The sequence below is a fragment of the Scyliorhinus canicula genome, chromosome 5, assembly GCF_902713615.1.
Source record: "Scyliorhinus canicula chromosome 5, sScyCan1.1, whole genome shotgun sequence".
Classification (NCBI taxonomy): domain Eukaryota; kingdom Metazoa; phylum Chordata; class Chondrichthyes; order Carcharhiniformes; family Scyliorhinidae; genus Scyliorhinus; species Scyliorhinus canicula.
Genome location: NC_052150.1, coordinates 94,342,187 through 94,364,452, shown reverse-complemented (window position 1 = coordinate 94,364,452; position 22,266 = coordinate 94,342,187). Strand labels below are relative to the sequence as shown.

General features: G+C 47.3%; 1 protein-coding gene across 3 annotated transcripts in view; it reads left to right on the top strand.

Annotated features, from left to right (window-relative positions):
• The window catches only part of fam221a (family with sequence similarity 221 member A), a 170,203-nt gene that overhangs the window by 22,470 nt on the left and 125,467 nt on the right, over nt 1-22,266 (top strand). For all 3 annotated transcript variants that reach the window (XM_038797398.1, XM_038797396.1, XM_038797397.1), the window contains exon 2: nt 2,127-2,300. In XM_038797398.1, the coding sequence (XP_038653326.1) occupies nt 2,127-2,300 (174 nt within the window). The remainder of the gene's footprint in view (nt 1-2,126; nt 2,301-22,266) is intronic.

Here is a 22,266-nt window from a genome sequence, read left to right as displayed (position 1 = left end):
TGGGAGGATGCAGACAGTGAAAATGACGGTCCTCCCGAGATTCCTGTTTCAGTGTCTTCACATCTTTATTCCGTGGTCCTTTAAACAGGTCAATAAAGTGATCACTGGCTTTGTATGGGTGAGTAAGACCCTGCGAGTAAAAGGGGGGATGCTGGAGTGGAGCCGTGGGGGGAGGGTGGGCTGGCACTCCCGAACTTTAGGAATTATTACTGGGCGGCGAATATAGCCATGATTAGGAAGTGGGTGGTGGGGGGAGGGGCGGTGTGGAGGCGACATCATGCAAGGGCACTAGTTTGGGGGCATTGGTAACGGCGCCTCTGTCGTTCCCGCCGCACGGTACTCCACCAGCCCTGTGGTGGTGGCGGCCCTGAGAGTCTGGGGGCAATGGAGGAGACATGTGGGAGCGGAGGGAGCATCGGTCTGGTCTCCAATCTGTAATAATCATCGGTTTGCCCCGGGAAGTATGGATGGAGGGTTCCGGAGATGGCAGAGAGCAGGGATTGAGAGGATGGGAGATATGTTTATAGAGGGGAGCTTTTCTAGCCTGAGGGAGCTAGAGGAGAAGTTTGGATTGACGAGAGGAAATGAGTTTAGGTACCTGCAGGCGCGGGACTTCCTACGCAGGCAGGTCTCAACCTTCCCGCTCCTGCTGCCAAGGGGGATACAGGACAGGGTAGTTTCCAAAATGTGGGTGGGAGAGGGGAGGGTTTCTGACATTTACAAGGAGCTTATGGGGTCAGAGGAGACGCAGACCGAGGAGTTAAAACTCAAGTGGGAAGAGGAGGTAGGAGGAGAGATAGAGGATGGTCTCTGGGTGGACGCGTTGAGTAGAGTCAATGCATCCACATCATGTGCCAGGCTCAGCCTGATACAATTCAAGGTCGTTCACCGGCCCACATGACAGTGACTCGGATGAGCAGGTTCTTTGGGGTGGAAGACGGGTGTGTAAGGTGTGGGGGGGAGGGAGGGGAGGGGGGGGGGGGCAGCGAACCATGTCCATATGTTCTGGACATGCCCGAAGCTTAGGGGATTCTGTCAGAGGTTTGCGGATGTCATGTCCAAAGTGTTGAAAACAAAGGTGGCACCGAGTCTAGAGGTGGCGAATTTCGGAGTGTCGGAAGACCCGGGAATCCAGCAGGCGAAAGAGGCAGACGTTCTGGCCTTTGCTTCCCTGGTAGCCCGGAGACAGATGCTATTAGCTTGGAGGGACTCAAAGCCCCCGAAGATGAAGACCTGGCTAACTGACATGGCTAGCTTTCTCTGTTTGGAGAAAATCAAGTTCGCCTTGAGAGGGTCAATGTTAGGGTTCACCCGGAGGTGGCAGCCGTTCGTCGACTTCTTTGGGGAAAATTAACTGTCAGCGGAGTGGGGAGGCGGGGGGGGAAGTTGGGGCTGAGTTTAGTTTGGAGTAGGGGGTTCATAAAGGTAGGACCTGTAAGGGAGGAAGACAGCTTTTGCATTATGTTTATATTTTCATGTACATTGTTTATTCTGTTGCTGTTATAAAACCAGAAATACCTCAACAAAATGTTTATATAAAAAAAACGACAACCGCCCTCCTTTCTCAGATTGGCGGGTCGGTGCAGACACAATGGGCTGAATGGCATCTTACTGCACTGGGAATTCTATGATTTTATATCCCTCTGGCATATCATTAATGCTTATCATGAAGCTGTCTGAGAAGCCTCAGGCCTTGACAGATTCTCCACTCCTGTTTTGTCTCATTTCTGTTCTTTCGCTCACTGCTGAACTTTATTCCTCAGTATGTAAAAAATTTCTCGCGATAAACTAGTGAAGCAAAAACATTTATAGCCAGTCCCAACTGAACCTCTTCAGAGGCTGCATGCGTAAATCAGAATCATGATGAGTAACTTTTTAATGCTATAAGCAGAAGTTCAAAAAAGTTGTGCAGCAGTGAGTCTGCTATTGTAAAAATAATTGAAGGGGAAGAAAATGTGGTTGATCTTTTCAATACATTTTGAAACAAGTATACTTTAGTGAACATTTGGAAAAAAAATTCTCTGTCTTGTCTTCCCCTTATTCTTTTAATCCATATACTGTGCCAAATTTTTATGCACTAATTGAATTGGTGAATGTAGATTTAATTGAGTTCTTTTTGGTCACAGAGTTGTTGGTGAGGATGATGGTGGCACCCTCTTCACACCAGAGGAGTATGAAAGGTACAAGAAGGAAGTCTTGCCAACCCGATTACGAAATCGATTATTTGTCAGCTGGACATCACCTAATGGCATTGACTGCAAATTAGTTGGTCCAGAAACACTCTGTTTTTGCAGACACAGGTAGATGTTTCGAACTTTTTTAATTTATATATATTTTTAAATTTTTGCGTATCTTGTTTTCCCTTCTGAGCAAACAAGTAATAATTATTTCATTAACACTGCAATGAAATTACTATGAAAATACTACACTGAGGGAGAATTCAGAATGTCCAGTTCACCTAACAAACACATCGGGCGGGATTCTCCCAACGGGAGTCTAAGTGCCGACGCCGGAGTAAAAACCGGAGTGTTTTTACACCGGAGTGCAGGGACTGGGCCTCGGAGACCCGGCTCCCCGTAAAAGATGCGGCGCCTTGGGTCCCGCGCATGTGCAGTTGGGCCGCTCAATCCTGCGCATGCGCAGTTGGGCCGTGCCATCCCGCTCATGCGCGGGGAATATCTTACGCGCGCCGGCCCCGACCCAACATGGGGTCGCCCGCCGATTGGTGGGCCCCGATCGCGGGCCAGACCCCATCGGAGGCCCCCCCGGTGAAGGAGCCCCCCCCCCCCCCCCCTCCTTAGGCCGCTCCCGGAGCCTTCCCGCAGAGTTCCCACCGACCAGGGGTGAAGGGCGCCGGCGGGACTGTGTTGTGTCGGAGCGGCCGTTTGGCTCATCCGGGCCGGAGAATTGGCGGCCCCGCCGATTCCAGCGGCCCATGGCCGGCGCCGCGCCAAACACGGGGCTCGGAGAATCTCCCCCATCTTTCAGGACTTATGGGAGAAAACCGGAGCACCCAGAGGAACCCCACGCAGACACAGGGAGAACGTGCAGAATTTGAATCGGACCTGGGTCACTATTACGAAGCAACTGTGCTAACCAATGTGCTACTGTGCCACCCATGTGCTACAATGCCGCCCATAAGTTTCAGCCATTAATCTTTTAACATGCTCGTCAAGCATAAATCACCAAAATCAACAGCTAGCAGAAATTTGATATCTTGGATGCTGGATAAGACTCTTCATAGTGACCTCTAGGGCGTTTATAGTGGGAAATGTGGAGATGGCAATGTCAGTGTGGTGATTAGACTCTCATGTTGGACATAGTCACTTACCTGGCACTTGTCAGTCACTAATATTACTTGCCTGATCAAAGTCATAGCTCTATTCTCCAGAGACTATGATAAAAAGTTTGTGCGGTAACCAGTCAACACTTTTTATTTTTCTCATTTTCATATTTCACATAAGCAGTAGAAAGCCATGTTCCAAAGAATCAATGCTAAGAAATAGTTTGTATGAATTATTTGGTTTTCTGAACAAATAACTCAATATCAAAATTTGAAGAGGATGGCAAACTGGGAACTTTAGCTTACATTGAGGAAGAATGCAGTATATACAAGTATCATAGAGTAGTACATCTCAGCAGTCAGCCTTTTGATCAAACAAGTCTTTCAAATAGCAATTATTAGTTGAAACTACTCCCCTGTCTTTTACCCCCATATTCCTACACATTTTCTCTTTCAAGTACGTAGTTATCTAATTTTGTTTTGAATCTGTATGTACAACCCTATCCTAAAAATGTTTTCAAAACATTTTCCTCATGTTACCTTTGATTCTTTTGCCAATCACCTTAAATCTGTGTCTTCTGCATAGCAACCCTTCAGCCATTGGAAACTGCTTCCTTTTATTTAGACCATACGATATAGCTGCAGAATTAGGCCATTTGGCCCATCGGGTCTACTCCGCCATTTGATCATGGCTGATACATTCCTCATCCCCATTATCCTGCTTTCTCTCCACAACCCCTGATCCCCTTATTAATCAAGAAATCCCCTTCTTAATCATTTGTGTTTGAGGTGCTGTTACCTACAGCGCTACAGACCAAGAGTTGGAAGGTGGAATTAGACTGAATAGTTATTTCTTACAACATGAGAACTAGGAGCAGGAGTAGGTAATTTAGCCTCTTGAGTCTGCTCCACCATTCAATACGATCATGGCTGATCTCATCATGGCCACATCGCCCCGTCCTATCCGTTCTCCGTAAACCTGCACCAATACTCAGTAAAAATCTGTCTAGCTCCTCCTTAAATTTACTCACTGTCCCAGAATCCACCGCACTCTGGGGTAGCTAATTCCACAGATTCACGATCCTTTGGAAAAAGTAGTTTCTCCTCATCTCTGTTTTAAATTTGCGACCCCTTATCCTAAGTCTATGCCCCACAAGAGAAAGCATCCACTCCACGTCTACTTTGTCAATACCTTTTATCATCTGATATACCTCACTAAGATCTCCTCTCATTATTCTAAGCTCTAGAGAGTATAGGCCTAAATTACTCAATCTCTTTTCATAAGCCACATCACCACAGGCCAGGTGTTAGATCTGGAGGTAGGTGAGCACTTTGGAAACAGTGACCACAATTCAGTGACCTTTACGTTAGTGATGGAAAGGGAGAAGTATACCCCGCAGGGCAAGAGTTATAGCTGGGGGAAGGGCAATTATGATGCCATTAGACATGACTTAGGATGTGTAGGTTGGAGAAGTAGGCTGCAAGGGTTGGGCACACTGGATATGTGGAGCTTGTTCAAGGAACAGCTATTGCATGTTCTTGATAAGTACGTACCAGTCAGGCAGGGAGGAAAGGGTCGAGCGAGGGAACCGTGGTTTACCAAAGAAGTGGAATCTCTTGTTAAGAGGAAGAAGGAGGCCTATGTGAAGATGAGGCGTGAAGTTTCAGTTGGGGCGCTTGATAGTTACAAGGAAGCGAGGAAGGATCTAAAGAGAGAGCTGAGACGAGCAAGGAGGGGACATGAGAAGTCTTTGGCAGGTAGGATCAAGGAAAACCCAAAAGCTTTCTATAGGTATGTCAGAAATAAAAGAATGACTAGGGTAAGAGTAGGGCCAGTCAAGGACAGTGGTGGGAAGTTGTGTGTGGAGGCTGAGGAGATAAGCGAGATACTAAATGAATACTTTTCGTCAGTATTCACTCAAGAAAAAGATAATATTGTGGAGGAGAATGCTGAGACCCAGGATATTAGAATAAATGGCATTGAGGTGCGTAGGGAAGAAGTGTTGGCAATTCTGGACAAGGTGAAAATAGATAAGTCCCCGGGGCCTGATGGGATTTATCCTAGGATTCTCTGGGAAGCCAGGGAAGAGATTGCTGAGCCTTTGGCTTTGATTTTTAGGTCATCATTGGCTACAGGAATAGTGCCAGAGGACTGGAGGATAGCAAATGTGGTCCCTTTGTTCAAGAAGGGAATTAGAGATAACCCCGGTAACTATAGGCCGGTGAGCCTAACGTCTGTGGTGGGTAAAGTCTTGGAGAGGATTATAAAAGATACAATTTATAATCATCTAGATAGGAATAATATGATTAGGGATAGTCAGCATGGTTTTGTGAAGGGTAGGTCATGCCTCACAAACCTTATCGAGTTCTTTGAGAAGGTGACTGAACAGGTAGACGAGGGTAGAGCAGTTGATGTGGTGTATATGGATTTCAGTAAAGCGTTTGATAAGGTTCCCCACGGTCGACTATTGCAGAAAATACGGAGGCTGGGGATTGAGGGTGATTTAGAGATGTGGATCAGAAATTGGCTAGTTGAAAGAAGACAGAGAGTGGTAGTTGATGGGAAATGTTCAGAATGGAGTTCAGTTACGAGTGGCGTACCACAAGGATCTGTTCTGGGGCCGTTGCTGTTTGTCATTTTTATAAATGACCTAGAGGAGGGCGCAGAAGGATGGGTGAGTAAATTTGCAGACGACACTAAAGTCGGTGGAGTTGTAGACAGTGCGGAAGGATGTTGCAGGTTACAGAGGGACATAGATAAGCTGCAGAGCTGGGCTGAGAGGTGGCAAATGGAGTTTAATGTGGAGAAGTGTGAGGTGATTCACTTTGGAAAGAATAACAGGAATGCGGAATATTTGGCTAATGGTAAAATTCTTGGTAGTGTGGATGAGCAGAGGGATCTCGGTGTCCATGTACATAGATCCCTGAAAGTTGCCACCCAGGTTGATAGGGTTGTGAAGAAGGCCTATGGTGTGTTGGCCTTTATTGGTAGAGGGATTGAGTTCCGGAGCCATGAGGTCATGTTGCAGTTGTACAAAACTCTAGTACGGCCACATTTGGAGTATTGCGTACAGTTCTGGTCGCCTCATTATAGGAAGGACGTGGAAGCTTTGGAACGGGTGCAGAGGAGATTTACCAGGATGTTGCCTGGTATGGCGGGAAAGTCTTATGAGGAAAGGCTGATGGACTTGAGGTTGTTTTCGTTAGAGAGAAGAAGGTTAAGAGGTGACTTAATAGAGGCATACAAAATGATCAGAGGGTTAGATAGGGTGGACAGCGAGAGCCTTCTCCCGCGGATGGGGGTGGCTAGCACAAGGGGACATAGCCTTAAATTGAGGGGTAATAGATATAGGACAGAGGTCAGAGGTGGGTTTTTTACGCAAAGAGTGGTGAGGCCCTGGAATGCCCTACCTGCAGCAGTAGTGAACTCGCCAACATTGAGGGCATTTAAAAGTTTATTGGATAAGCATATGAATGATAAGGGCATAGTGTAGGTTAGATGGCCTTTAGTTTTTTTCCATGTCGGTGCAACATCGAGGGCCGAAGGGCCTGTACTGCGCTGTATCGTTCTATAAAAAAAAAAAGTGTCATGGGAATGTCCCTTTCAGAAATATTTTTGTCTTATCACATAGCTTCAGTGATGTCATTGTACGGGTGGAGCTGGGCTGTGGCTCTGGTATTTTATTTTTGTTTTGAGTTGGAAGCTGGCTGTGGCTCCGAGTTTTACTTTCACTTTGAGTTTGAACTAGTTTTGTACAGCACAGATTGAAAGAAGGGTTTTTTCTCCATCTGCATTTTAAAAGCTGTTTCCAGACTGCTTGATAACTTGAAAATAAATATTTGTTTTCTGGAAGAAATTCAAACCTGCTGTTTTAGAAAGGACACAAGAGCATCCAAACCAGGTCTTGAGTGCCGTGTGCTGGGCTACACCTTTGAAAAGGGGGAACGTGTTTATGGAATCTTGTTATTAAATTGGAACAGCTTAAGGGGGAAATTTCTTAAGGGTTATACATAGAGTACTGTAGTTGTGTGGGGAATTTATGTTAGTAGTTGTTAAAAATGCTTACTGTGTGTGTTTATAAAAATGTTAACTAAATTCATAGAATAAACGTTTTTTTGATCAAAAGTGCTTTAGGCCTCTGTTAAATAACACCTGAAAGGCAGGACCTTGTGCTCATCATAACCAAAATCAATAAACAGTTGTAGATCAGGTGAACTCCATGATATACTTTGGAGTTGTCTAAACCCTGGCGCATAACATAAGACAAACTCCCTCATCTCTGGAATCAATCTTGCGAACCTCCTCTGAACTGTCTCCAATGCCACTATATCTTTCCTCAGATAAGGGTACCAATACTCCAGGTGCGGACTCACCGATTCCTTGTATAGCTGCATCAATGCTTCCTTACCTTTATACTCTATTCCTTTGGCTATGAATGCCAACATTCCATTCGCTTTCCTTATTATCTGCTGTACCTGCATGCTAGTTTTCTGTGACTCATAATGAGGACCGCCAGATCTCTCTGCAACTGAGCACCCCGAAGTATCTCCCCATTTCGATAATAAGTGAAAATTTGGCTATAGAACTTTCTATCCCTGTATCCAGGTCGCTAATATAGATTGTAAATAGTTAGGGTGCAAGGACTGTGGCACTCCACTAGTTACATCTTGCCATCCAGAAAATGACCCATTTAACCTGACTCTCTGTCTTCTGGCTGTCAGCCAGTCTTCTATCCAAGCTAATAAATTACCCTTAGCCCCATGGGATATAACCTTGTGTATTAATCTTCTGTGCGTCATCCAGTTCCCTAATGCCCTTTAGGGAAGGAAATCTGCCATCCTCACCTGGTCTGGCCTACATGTGACTCCAGACCCACAGCAATGTGTTTACTCTTAAATGCCCTCTGAAATAGCCTAGCAAGCCACTCAGTTGTATTTGACCGCTACAAAAACGAAAAAGGAATGAAACCAGATGGACACATGGCATTGACCCAGGCACCGCAAACGACAAAGGCAAACCGAGCCCTGTCGACCCTGCAAAGCCCTCCTTAGTAACATCTGGGGGCTTGTGCCATTGGGAGAGCTGTCTCACAGACCAGTTCAGCAACAGCCTGACATAGTCATACTCACAGAATCATACCTTACAGCCCATGTCCCAGACACCATTATCACCATTCCTGCATATGTCCTGTCTCACCAGCAGGACTGACCCATGAGAGGGGGCGGCACAGTGGTATACAGTCAGGAGGGAGTTTCCCTTGGAGCCCTCAACATCGACACTGGACCCCATGAAGTTTCATGGCTTCAGGTTAAACATGGGCAAGGAAACCTCCTCCTGATTACTACGTACCGGCCACCATCAGCTGATGAATCAGTACTCCTCCATGTTAAACACCACATGAAGGAAGCACTGAAGGTAGCAAGGGCGCAGAATATGCTCGGGGTGGTGACTTCAATGTCTATCAACAAGAATGACTACGAGTACCACCACAGGCCGAGCTGGTCAGGTGTTAAAGGACATAGCTGCTTGAGTGGGGCTGCAGCAGATGGTGAGGGAACCAACAATAGGGAAAAATATACTTGACCTAGTCCTCAGCAATCTGCCTGCTGCGGATGCATCTGTCCATGTTGGTATCAGTAGAAGTGACCACTGCACAGTCCTTGAGGAGACAAAGTCCCATCTTCACATTGAGGATATCCTCCATCGTGTTGTGTGGCACTACCACCACGCTAAATGGGATAGACTTCGAACAGATCTAGCAACTCAAGACTGGGCATCCATGGGGTGCTGTGGGTCATCAGTAGCAGCAGAATGGTATTCAATCACAATCTGCAATCTCATGACCCGCCATATTGCCCACTCTACCATTACCACCAAGCCAGGGGATCAATGCTGGCTCAATGAAGAATGCAGGAGAGTATGCCAGGAGCAACATCAGGCATACCAAAACATGAGGTGTAAACCTGGTGAAGCTCCAACACAGGACTACTTGTGCGCCAAACAGCATAAGCAGCAAGTAATGGACAGGGCTAAGCAATTCCACACCGAACGCATCAGATCTAAGCTCTGAAATCCTGCCACATCCAGCCGTGAATGGTGGTGGACAATTAAGGGGCAGCACGGTAGCATTGTGGATAGCACAATAGCTTCACAGCTCCAGGGTCCCAGGTTCGATTCCGGCTTGGGTCACTGTCTGTGCGGAGTCTGCACATCCTCCCCGTGTGTGCGTGTGTTTCCTCCGGGTGCTCCGGTTTCCTCCCACAGTCAAAAAGATGTGCCGGTTAGGTGGATTGGCCATGATAAATTGCCCTTAGTGTCCAAAATTGCCCTTAGTGTTGGGTGGGGTTACTGGGTTATGGGGATAGGGTGGAGGTGTTGACCTTGGGTAGGGTGCTCTTTCCAAGAGCCGGTGCAGACTCGATAGGCCGAATGGCCTCCTTCGGCACTGCAAATTCTATGATAATCTGACTGACTGGAAAAAGACGGCCACAAATATCCCATCCTCAATGATGGAGCAGCCCAGCACATATGTGCAAAGACAAGTCCAGATATACTACATCTACAGGATCCCCATTATCAACTTGGCTTGTTACATCTTCGAAGAACTCTAGCAAATTCGTCAAATATGATTTATCTTTCATAAAACCATGCTGACTCTGATGGATAGTGTTTTGACTTTCCAAATATCCTGATTTTACGTCCTTCACAATGGATTCTAACGTGAAAATGCCTTGAATAAAATATTTTTAAAATTAAAAAAAGTAACGGATTCTAACAATTTCCCAACACCAGAGGTTAAATTAACTAGCCTGCAAATTCCTACATTCTGTCTCCCTCCATTTTTGATTAAGGTGGTTAGATTAGTATTTTTGCAGGGCAGCATGGTGGCACAGTGGTTAGTGCTGCTGCCTCACGGCAGCGAGGTCCCAGGTTCGATCCCGGCTCTGGGTCACTGTCTGTGTGGAGTTTACACATTCTCCCCGTGTTTGCGTGGGTTTCGCCCCCACAACCCAAAGATGTGCAGGCTAGGTGGATTGGCCATGCTAAATAGCCCCTTAATTGGAAAAATTGAATTGAGTACTCTAAATTTATTTTAAAAAAGGATTAGTATTTTTGCAATCTACTGCAACCTTTTCAATGTTCAGGAAATTTTGGAATATTATAACTAATGGGCCCACTATCTCCGCTGCCACTTCTTTTAATACCCTACAAAGTAGGCCATCAGGCCCTGGGAACCTGTCTGCCTTCAGTCCCAATAATTTGTTGAGTACTGTTTCTCTGTTGGTGCTGATTGTTCTAAGTTGCACCCTTTCTATTACCTCTGATTTCCCATTCCTACAGGGAGGTACTAATGTCCTCCATCGTGAAAACTGAGGCAAAATATTGATTTGGCATCTCCATCATTTCTGTGTTTCTCACTATTAACTCTCCGGTGTCAACTTCCAATGGACGAACATTCACTTTAGCAACTGTCTTCCCTTTTATGTACCAGGGCGTGATTCTCCGGAAAAAAAACTTAAGTCTGAAGTGCTCACTTAACCTCGATTGTCAATTCCCTATTACCAATAGCCTTCAGCCGCATGGCCAGAGGCCTCGGCAGTTCGTGGGGGTTATGGGTGGTCGTTGGGGCAGACGGGCAGGGACAAGGGTTGCCCCTGGAACGAGTAAACAGTCCAGGGGCTGCATGGTGGTGCAGCGAGCGGTTGCCCCCCCTTGCCCAGCCTCCTATGGTGACCCACCACTTCGGAGGCTCTCCCACTCCCAGCCGAGGGTCCACCACCCCCACCGAGCACCCCCATCAACCCTAGGCTCTTTGCCTGTGAGCAAAGATGGCTCCTCACCTCATCGGTCCCCCACAGAAGCCTTCCGCCAGGTTCACGTGTTTCAAAAGGAGTACTAATCGGCGCCAGCGTGACCACTTGCTGGGGAGGCTGCTGAATGACAGGAGGCTGTTGGATATGGGGTGGTTCTTGTTAATTGTATGGAAATGGGGCTTAAATGGTGATAATTGGTTTCTTGTCATGCTACGGTGAGATCCTGATTTTGCCTACAGGAGCGGGCCGGTTGCATCACACACTGACGCCTGGTGCCGTTCTTGTTTTTGGACACTCCCGCTATTCAACGGCCTCATTTTGCTTGAGCGAGAGTATAACGAGGCCAGAGAATCGCGGCCATAGACTCTTCTGCTATCCATTTTGATATTTTGCGCTAGGTTTCTTTCGTATTTTACCTTAAACTCTTTTTATTACTTTTTTAGTAACCCTTTGTTTATTGCTTGAAAGTTTCCCAATCTTCCAGCCACTGGCCTTTGGAACATGGTATACCTTAGTTTTTGGGTGGGATTCTCCGTTGGCTGATGCCGGAATCGGGAAATGTGATTGGGCGGAGAATCGGTTTTGACGCCAAAATCGTGGCGAATGCCAGTTTCATGGCAAATCGCAATTCTCCAGTGCCTTGACAGCAGCGTCAATGCTCTCCACTCCGCATGTACAGTAAACAACGTTGGCATATCATTAGTGGGCCGGACCCGGTATTCTCCGGGGCCACCGCAATTGTCTGCCATCACTGGGGTGAATTCCTGACGGCGAGGTTCACGTGTGCTTTTAAAAATTGAAAAACAGGCGCCGTGGCTGATGAGGGAGAGAGAGGAAATAGGACACCGAGAGGCACAACCATGGGCTGCCAGTTCTGACACTGGCTGGGGGGGGGGTGGTCCTGCCAGGGTTGACGGGAGGAAGGACCGTGGGGCTGAGCTAACCCCCACAGGACTGGGGCGCTGCCGAGGCATGGACCACCATTGCTGCAGCCTGCAAGGCAGCCACCTTGCTGCGCATCTCACTGACCACCCACCTTGGCTCCTACTTCTCCAGAGTGACATCAGCAGCATAGGTGCTCCCACCCCGCACCCCGGCCTCTGCCAAACCTCCCCTCCCAAACCGGCCACCACTCACCGGTGGGGCATCACATGGCCCACCCCAGGGCACTGCCCACAGTAGCCCCGACAGGATGTCCGCTGAGTGTACCGCTGGTAAGAGCAGTGACAGCCGACAGTTTGTCTGCCAGCAGGGACGGGCGCCAGGGCCAGAAATCCCTATGGTGCTGGGCTCCAAAGGGGCCCAGGGTGTGGAGATAAGGAGCGGGAGGTGAACATGAAAATGAAATGAAAATGAAAATCGCTTATTGTCACAAGTAGGCTTCAAATAAAGTTACTGTGAAAAGCCCCTAGTCGCAACATTCCGGCGCCTGTTCGGGGAGGCTGTTACGGACATGCAGGGATAGAGACCACAGTATCAACCCAGGGCACCGTGTAGCCCGTTGGACCTGGTTGGGAGTGGGGTATCCACCATGTTAACATGTCTGCCTTTTGCTCTCTGCAGAAATGGATATTGGAATTCAACCAGCAATGGTGGCCTTCCTCCTAGTCACCGCAGCCCTAGGGGATATCCTGAGGCTGTACGTGCTGTAGCTGCTCGAGGAAGAGGAAGCTGCAGCAGCAGAGTGTTCCCCAGAGGAACAGGAAGCAGCCGCTGAGGATGGCGAGCTGGCCACCCAAAAGGCCAAGGAGGAGAATGTGCAAAGGAGGCGCCACATGAGGCCTCTTGTGTACTGGCAGCGCCTGTCATTCGAGGACTTGCTGCACCGGATATGCTGCCGAAGACTCCAGCTGAGCAGGGGGACAGGGCAACATATTTGCCAGATAATGGCGCACATGGCACCAAGGGAATGGGGTGGAGACCCCCCTCCCGGTCTCGCCGTCAAGGTGAAGGTGCCTGAACCTTTATGCCACGGGGTCCTTCCCGACACCAAGTGGGGACCTGTCTGGGATCTCACAGAGCTCGGTGCACAGGTGCATCTGAGAGTTTGGGTCAAGTTAGAATCAGAGCTTGATGGGAAATGACATGTCAAGTTAAAATCTAAAATCAGAGCTTGATGGGAAATGGAATGTCAAGTTTGTGTAATATGTGTACGTGCCTTGTGAGATGAATTGCTTCTGTGTTCGGCCTTATCAGGATCCTGTGAACTGTCTGTGGGAACCTGTGAACTGTCTGTGGGAACGAAACGCAGCTGTGGGATGAGATACTCCTTCCTTGATGAAGAATTGCTATGATGAGCTAACTGTGTGACTAATGATTTAAAGAAATAATTATATGAAGGAGGGGTTTGAGGGGTTTTACAAGTATATAGTTAACTGTAACTAAAAGAAAAGTGCCTTCACTTGCTGTAATTCTGAAGTTATATTTGTGTAGCCCCGCGGTAAATAAAAGATTCTTTGAAGTTGTCTGGTGTTCGACTGATGCTTACATCTGGACTGAAATTTAGAATTCTCATATGTGCTTTCCTTTTTCCAAGACCTTGGCTGTTTTAACTATTCCTTCCTTCGTCAATTTTATACCCAATTTTAATACATTAGTTCCCCCCAGTGGCCATTTCCCTTCTCCTAAATTTTTATGCAATTCCCCAGATAATATTCTCAACTGCTCAGAGTGCTCCGGATATTGTTCACAAAGCGTTTGCAATGCACTGCCATTTTCAAAAGTTGTGTCTAAAGTATTACCCATTGTACCCTTTATCTGATGCCAGATGGTCCTTCCGATTACAATTTAATAGCGATCCTAGATCACTAATTCAATTTTGAATTTATTACAGGGTTATCCTGCCCTGTTTTTCAATTGATTAAGGAAAGGACGTGTATGGTGTTTTATGCCAGGGTCCGCAATGCTTTTGCCCTGTTTTATGTGTTGTTAAGCAGAGTTATCCGCATCTGCAGGGGATAAAAATTTAAGTCACGGAGTAATCTAGCTCCATACAAGCAAATTAGCAGCTCGAAGGTGACACCGTAAAGATTCTATGTCACCCGCCTTACAAAGTTAACAGGAACCTTTTATCGTGAAGGTTTTAGGTAATAACAAGGACCATGTTGGCATCGATATCTCTTTACCTCTTTTAACTATTTCTTAGGGACTCCAACCCTTGTTCTTTAGAGGACTCTAACCTCAGGGACTCTACCCAAGCTCTTTAGAGGACTCGAACCTCAGGGACTCTAACCCAGGTTTAAGTTTCTGGGGTTCACCAGACTGACCTGAATCTCGTAGGGACGTCTCCAGCAGCAGGCAGTAGGACAGGCTCGCGACCGGGACAGCGAAGGGGAAAAACCAAAGTGATAAAATTACTTCTATTTGGGGGCCCTATTTCCCCTTCGTGTCCGGAGGCGATCTGCCGCTTACACCGTCTGCTTCTGTCGACGCACCAGAGATCCCCGTACGGGCCACCATATGAGAATTCTAAATTTCAGTCCAGATGTAAGCATCAGTCGAACACCAGATAACTTCAAAGAATCTTTTATTTACCGCGGGGCTACACAAGTGTAACTTTAGAGTTACAGCAAGTGAAGGCACTTTTATTTTAGTTACAGTTAACTATATACTTGTAAAACCCCTCAAACCCCTCCTTCATATAATTATTTCTTTCAATCATTAGTCACACAGTTAGCTCATCATAGCAATTCTTTATCAAGGAAGGAGTATCTCATCCCACAGCTGCGTTTCGTTCCCACAGACAGTTCACAGGTTCCCACAGACAGTTCACAGGATCCTGATAAGGCCGAACACAGAAGCAATTCATCTCACAAGGCACGTACACATATTACACAAACTTGACATTCAATTTCCCATCAAGCTCTGATTTTAACTTGACATGTCATTTCCCATCAAGCTCTGATTCTAACTTGACCCAAACTCTCACATCCACAACATCACAGAGGCCCCTTATGCCAGTCGGCACAATACATTCATTTCAATGTGGACCGAGCCCAGCAGGATGCCTGGGCAGCGGGGTTCGCCGCCACAACCAAGATGGCCTGGGTCGAGGGGATGATTGATGGGATGCATGTTGCTCTGCGAGACCTGCAGATGACAGGCCGCTCTACACAAACCGAAAGGGGTTCCACTTGATGAACGTGCAGCCAGTATGTGGGCAGGACATTGGGCCCGGGAACGCACGGGAGGCTGCACAACATGTACATTAGGGCCAACGTGCGTGGAATGCTCTGAGTGCCTCCACGTTCACCGACTGAGGGGGTATTAGCCAAAGGCACAGAGATTGCATATCACACCCACATACCACACCCTGCCTGCAACCCCATCTGTGATACGGACCCTGGTTGGCAGTAACAGCGGGTCTGGTCCATGGGGCAGAGGGTGATGAAAACCCATTTTGCGATGAGCTCTGGTGCTCCACATCATTTGACAACCTCTGACTCTTGCCCACGGTAGCACTTTCCATCGTCCTCCTGGGTGATCCCTACATGCGAGCTGGCCATTCCATCACATGGTCCCAGCGAATCCCTGGGGTGGCGGAGGTGGGACAGAGAGTGGAAAGGGGGAATGGGGATGGGACACTGGAGCGGTGAGCGCTGGCTGAACTGCAGTCCCTGAGCCAAGCCCACCACCAACTTCCGCCCTGAGGCAGCCCACCCCTCACACCCTTCTGACAGAGCACCGAGGCAGGTTGTAACATTGAGTACAGGTGTTTAATGTGAATATGTATTTACAGATACGTGTCCTCGCCCCCATCACTAAACACTGCCCTGCACCTGTGCCTTCCAACTTAACTGGTGTCTACTTTTCTGGCCTTATGGGCCCTAACGCTACGTCAAGGTGGATCCCCAGATGGTACATCAGGAGTGGATGCGGCCTGTTATGATTCCAGCCCTGCGACCTGGGTCCCCTTAGGCGGGCGTCTTCTGGGGTAACCGGGCCTGGATGGGCCCAGCTACTGCTTGGGTGTCATGCTTTTCTGCCCACTGCCCACCAGATGCACCAGGGACAGGAGAGGGGGAGTCTGAGGGACTGCGGTGTACCGGCACCTCCCCTGCGGGAGTCACCGGCACGGGCCCCATCACTTCCTCCTCCCAATGGGCCCCGGCCTACTCCATGGGACGGGGGTGCGAGCAGAACTAGCCCCTGAAGCTCCCCCGCCACCTGGCGCTGCCAGTCCTGGAGGCCCGCTGTCGTCTCGACCATTCTCGCCATCCTGGAGCACAGGGAGTGGAACACCTTCATCTGGGACTGCGTCTCATCATGCTATGACTGTGCCACTATCTTCTGGGTCTGTGCCACTCCAGCCAGTAACTGCGGCATTTCCCTCTGGGCCTGGGCCACCTCCCTCTGCGTCTGTGCCACGTCAGCCGGGGCCTGGGCAATGTCGCTGACACTCTCTGCCATGGTCTGCTGTGACTGGGCCATGCTCAGGTGCGCCACTGCAATGTCCAGATGGCCCTGGCACATGGCTGCCTGTGAGAGGGCAATCCTGCTCTGGGCGTTGGCCACCGCCTGCAGAGATTGCCACGGGCCTTGGACGTACTGAACCATAGCCGAAGCCCCCGCCCCCAAGGCCTCCACAGCGGACGCCACCCGTGCGGTGTTGGCCTAGGTGGCACGTGTGGCCGGCGCCACCTTCTGCTCCTGCATCTGCTCGGTTTCCTGACCTGCGCCTGCAGGTGCTGGATGCTCGCCGACAACCCCTCATGTAAAATTAAAAAATAAATAATTTTTATTGTCACAAGTAGGCTTGCATTAACACTGCAATGAAGGTACTGTGAAAAGGCCCTAGTCGCCACATTCTGCCACCTGTTCCAGTACACAGAGGGAGAGCTCAGCTGGTATGGAATTGAACCCTCGTTAGTGGCCTTGTTCTGCATCACAAACCAGCTGTCTAGCCCACTGAGCTAAACCAGCCCCGCCTAGTCCCTGGCTCTGTGCCTGCATCTCCACGATCGTTCGGCCTGTCCGTTCCAGAAGCCCAAAATCAGTCTGGATAAAAGCTGGTCACCGGGGTCGGGCTGTCCTCCGACTGTCTGTCCCCTTGGGGAGTTCCTACCTCCATCTGATGTACTGGAGCATGTGTGTGGTGTGCACCAGATAGTGTCCCAGGAGACTCTTCACTAAAGTGCCCAACCGAGGTGAGTGTCTCTGGGATGATGTATTGGGAGAGGGGGAGCTGGTTGGCGAAAGGGGGGTCAGGTGTTGGAGACATCTGTGACAGGAAATCTGTGTCATCCCCGGGCCCGAGCTCCGGGATGGCCTGGGTCTCAGGTTGATGGCTCCCGTCCTTGTTGGTATTATACTCGTCGCTGCTTGGCACCCGGAGCTCTGGCCTTGGCTGTGGCTGGAGACACCAGAAGGACCCACCCTATCACCTGCAAGCAGTGGCGGACTGGGTCTAAAAATATTGGTTGTCAGGAGACAAAGGGGGCCCACCCACAACTACAATGCTATAATTTAATTTTCATAACGAATAAATAAAATTTTCAAAAAATATATATGGAAAGAACGGTACAATTAAAATTTTTGTGGAAAAAATGTGTATTTCTTAGTAATTACAGTGTACATGTACTGTACATATTACTGGCAGTAGATACCAAATGTAAATACAGAATGTTATAATTGAATATTTTTATTTTTTTTAATTTTAAGTAATTGGTTGATATTTTTAAATAGTTTACTGCACAATTTACACATTAACAGATAGTTCAAAAGCACAATAGAGCATTGCATGCAGTCCACTATATTAAGAGCAATTGTTTGCGTTCGCTAGATGATTGTGCGAATCTGCCAATAATTGCTTCTGCATCCAATTCATCTAACAATTCCTTTTCAATGGATAGCAACATCTATGATTCCAAATTCTGCTCAGACAGCGAATTTCTTAACCTTGTCTTTATGATCTTTAGCTTTGAAAATGTCCTCTCACATTGGACTTGAGTAACTGATAGTGTGCAGATGACTTTATAAAGTTCATAAAGGTTATCATATGCCTTGTCATGAAGTCTGTTGGATGCCAGAATTTTTAGTACACACGATGGGCAAGTGCTGCAAATTTTACAATTGTTGCAACTGGAATCCATATTCTCACCATCATTAAGCAATAGCTTTAATACATCAAAGTTTGAAGCAAAAGAAAACAATTCCAATATTACTTGATCTTTGCTGATTTGTGGAAACAGCTTAATAATACCTTCCAATGCTTCATCTTCAAGGCCCTTCTCTGCAATAGTTTTAAACTTTGCTGTGTCCAAGCAGGACACATCTTTATACAACTGTTTGTGTTGTACAAAGCGTGATTCTAGTGACTGGACAATGCGATCCATTATTAGGTTAAACACATTTACTCGAAAATCAGCTGGAGAATCTGAGGAATTTCTTTCATCATCAATAAGTTCATCTGCCATTCTTTTCTTCTTCCTCTGCCTCTTAACTGGCAATGCTGTTTCCAATGCATCAATTTCCAATGTTTGATTTTCATCCATATTCATCTGTGAAATCCTGTCATTACATTTATTTACAAATTCCAAAGCCTTGCTGTGAACGTTATCAAATGTTCTTGTCTGTTCCTTCAACTTTGTTGTAGTTGAATCTACCAAACTCCATGCAGTAAACATATCTAAACCACTTGTCTGTAGATAACTTGATAACGGGGTTGTAGTTTCAAATATATACAAGTAAGTAAATGCTGTCAATATGGTTTCAAACTTTAGAAGACTTTGAAGTAAAACATTTGCTTCATGTTTTGTTTTTGCATCAAACTTTTCTGATAATCATGTCAATAGATTTACGAAAGTATTGGCAGCAGCATCATCAAAACGTCAAAATATAGTTGTTGCTGCATTGGATTTTCCTGACCATCTGGTCTCACCAATTAGCTTTAATCGTTTCATTTTTTCTTGTCCTAGATGTTTTCCAACAACTTCTATCCATACAGCCATTCTCTTGTATGATGCTTTCACAAAAGTTGCTATATTCTGGAGCAAATTGAAAAAATAAACTGCAGGCACACAACATTTTGTTGTTTCAGTTATCACCAAATTCAAGACATGGGCATAGCACAATCTATGAACATTTTGATCAGCCACATCAGCAATTTTACTTTGTAAACCATTATACTGGCCATGGTAGCTTGCTGCAGCGCCATCTGTGCTATCAGATAAACATTTTTGGGGGTCAATTTTAAGATGCTGTAATGTTTCAATCAATAGATCAAAAAGTCCCTGTCCTGTACCATCATTACTTGGCACAACTGAAAGTAGTCACTCACAGATAATACCTTTAAGCACATACCGAATAATAATGCTAAACTGATCGATGGATGAATTATCTTGTGTTGAATCAACCTGAATAGAATAATATTTTGCTTGAGAAACTTCATGACTAATTCTTTCTTGTATCGTATTCTTCATAATTTTGATTAACATGTTTATAGTTGTTTTACTCAGGTATGTAACAAGTCCACCACGGCCTTTATTTTGAGCCTTTCCTTGTTCTAATCGTTTGATTCTTTGTTTAGACTTGTTTTGCACTGCAGAAACGTGAGCTGCCATAATGGGGTCATATTTTGCCATCAACTGCACTGTAGCTAATAAATTGCCATGATTCAGAACCTCATTATCTGGAGTGCAGGCCGATTCATTTCTGTGACCTCGAAAAGGAAGTGCTTGCTTGCCTAACATCTTTATGATGTCTATAATCCTCATGACAATACTTCTCTGCTTCAATACTTCTTTCCTTTTAATTAGTGATGCTGCAAAACATTTATCTGAGGTGCCATCATTAACCACACTGATATATTGCTGAGCATCTGGATTGGATTGGATTGGATTTGTTTATTGTCACGTGTACCGAGGTACAGTGAAAAGTATTTTTCTGCAAGCAGCTCAACAGATCATTAGAAAAGGGAATTAAACAAGATACATGAGAATACATAATAGGGCAACACAACATATACAATGTAACTACATAAGCATTGGCATCGGTTGAAGCATACAGGGTGTAGTGTTAATGAGGTCAGTAAATAAGAGGGTCATTTAGGAGTCTGGTAACAGTGGGGAAGAAGCTGTTTTTGAGTCTGTTCGTGCTTGTTCTCAGACTTCTGAATCTCCTGCCCGATGGAAGAAGTTGGAAAAGTGAGTAAGCCGGGTGGGAGGGATCCTTGATTATGCTGCCCGCTTTCCCCCGGCAGCGGGAGGTGTAGATGGAATCAATGGATGGGAGGCAGTTTCGTGTGATGGACTGGGCGGTATTCACGACTCTCTGAAGTTCCTTGCGGTCCTGGGCCGAGCAGTTGCCATACCAGGCTCTGATGCAGCCCGATAGGATGCTTTCTATAGTGCATCTGTAAAAGTTGGTAAGGGTTAATGTGGGCATGCCGAATTTCCTTAGTTTCCTGAGGAAGTATAGGTGCTGTTGTGCTTTCTTGGTGATAGCATCGACGTGAGTGGACCAGGATAGAGTTTTGGTGATGTGCACCCCTAGGAATTTGAAACTGCTAACCATCTCCACCTCGGCTCCGTTGATGCTGACAGGGGTGTGTACAGTACTTTGCTTCCTGAAGTCGATGACCAGCTCTTTAGTTTTGCTGGCATTGAGGGAGAGATTGCTGTCGTTACACCACTCCACTAGGTTCTCTATCTCCCTCCTGTATTCGGACTCGTCGTTATTCGAGATCCGGCCCACTATGGTCGTATCGTCAGCAAACTTGTAGATGGAGTTGGAACCAAGTTTTGCCACGCAGTCGTGTGTGTACAGGGAGTAGAGTAGGGGGCTAAGTACGCAGCCTTGCGGGGCACCGGTATTGAGGAGGAGGTGTTGGTGTTCATTCTTACTGATTGTGGTCTGTTGGTCAGAAAGTCGAGGATCCAAGTCCTAGGTTTTGGAGCTTTGATATGAGCTTGGCTGGGATTATGGTGTTGAAGGCGGAACTGTAGTCAATAAATAGGAGTCTGATGTAGGAGTCTTGTTTTCGAGATGCTCTAGGGATGAGTGTAGGGCCAGGGAAATGGCGTCTGATGTGGACCGGTTGCGACGGTATGCGAATTGAAGTGGGTCAAGGCGTTCCGGGAGTATGGAGGTGATGCGCTTCATGATCAGCCTCTCGAAGCACTTCATTACAACTGACGTCAGGGCCACCGGGCGGTAGTCATTGAGGCACGTTGCCTGGTTCTTCTTGGTATGATGGTGGTCTTCTTGAAGCAGGTGGGGACCTCGGAGTGGAGTAGGGATAGGTTAAAGATGTCTGTGAATACCTCTGGCAGCTGGTATGCGCAGGCTCTGAGTGCACGACCAGGGATCCCGTCCGGGCCCATCGCCTTCAGTGGGGTCACTTTCAGGAAGGCCGATCTGACTTCGGAAACTGTGATGGTGGGTATGGGTGAATTATGGGCTGCTGGGGCACTTGACAGCGGATTGTTGATTACCTGCTCAAACCGAGCATAGAATGCATTAAGTTCATCGGGGAGGGGTGCGCTGCTGCCAGAGATACTGCTCGGCTTCGCTTTGTAGCCCGTTATGTTGTTTAGTCCTTGCCACAACCGCCGAGAGTCTGTCTGTGACTCTAGCTTAGTTTGATATTCTCTCTTGGCATCTCGGATGGCTTTGCGGAGGTCGTATCTGGATTTCTTGTTTAGGACAGGGTCGTCTGCCTTGAACACCTCAGATCTGTCCTTCAGTAGGGAGTCAATCTCGCGGTTGAGCCATGGTTTCCGGTTGGGGAACGTACGTACTGCTTTCTTTGGCACGCAGTCGTCCACACATTTGCTGATGAAGTCTGTGACGGTGGTGCATACTCATTTAAGTTAGTCGCTGAGTTCTTAAATATGGACCAATCCACTGTCTCTAAGCAGTCACGTAAGAGCTCTCTGTCTCCTCGGACCAGCGCTGCACAACCTTCTTAGCTGGATTCTCCCGCTGAGTTTCTGTTTGTAAGCCGGGAGAAGGAGCACAGTCTTATGGTCTGATTTCCCAAAGTGCGGTCGGGGGATGGAACGGTAGGCGCCCTTGATTTTTGAGTAGCAGTGGTCAAGAGTGTTGTCGCCCCCTGGTGGGACAGGAGATGTGCTGGTGGAATTTGGCAGTACACTCTTGAGGTTGGCTTTGTTGAAGTCTCCGGCCACAATGAACAAGGCCTCCGGGTGTTCTGTTTCATAGTTGTT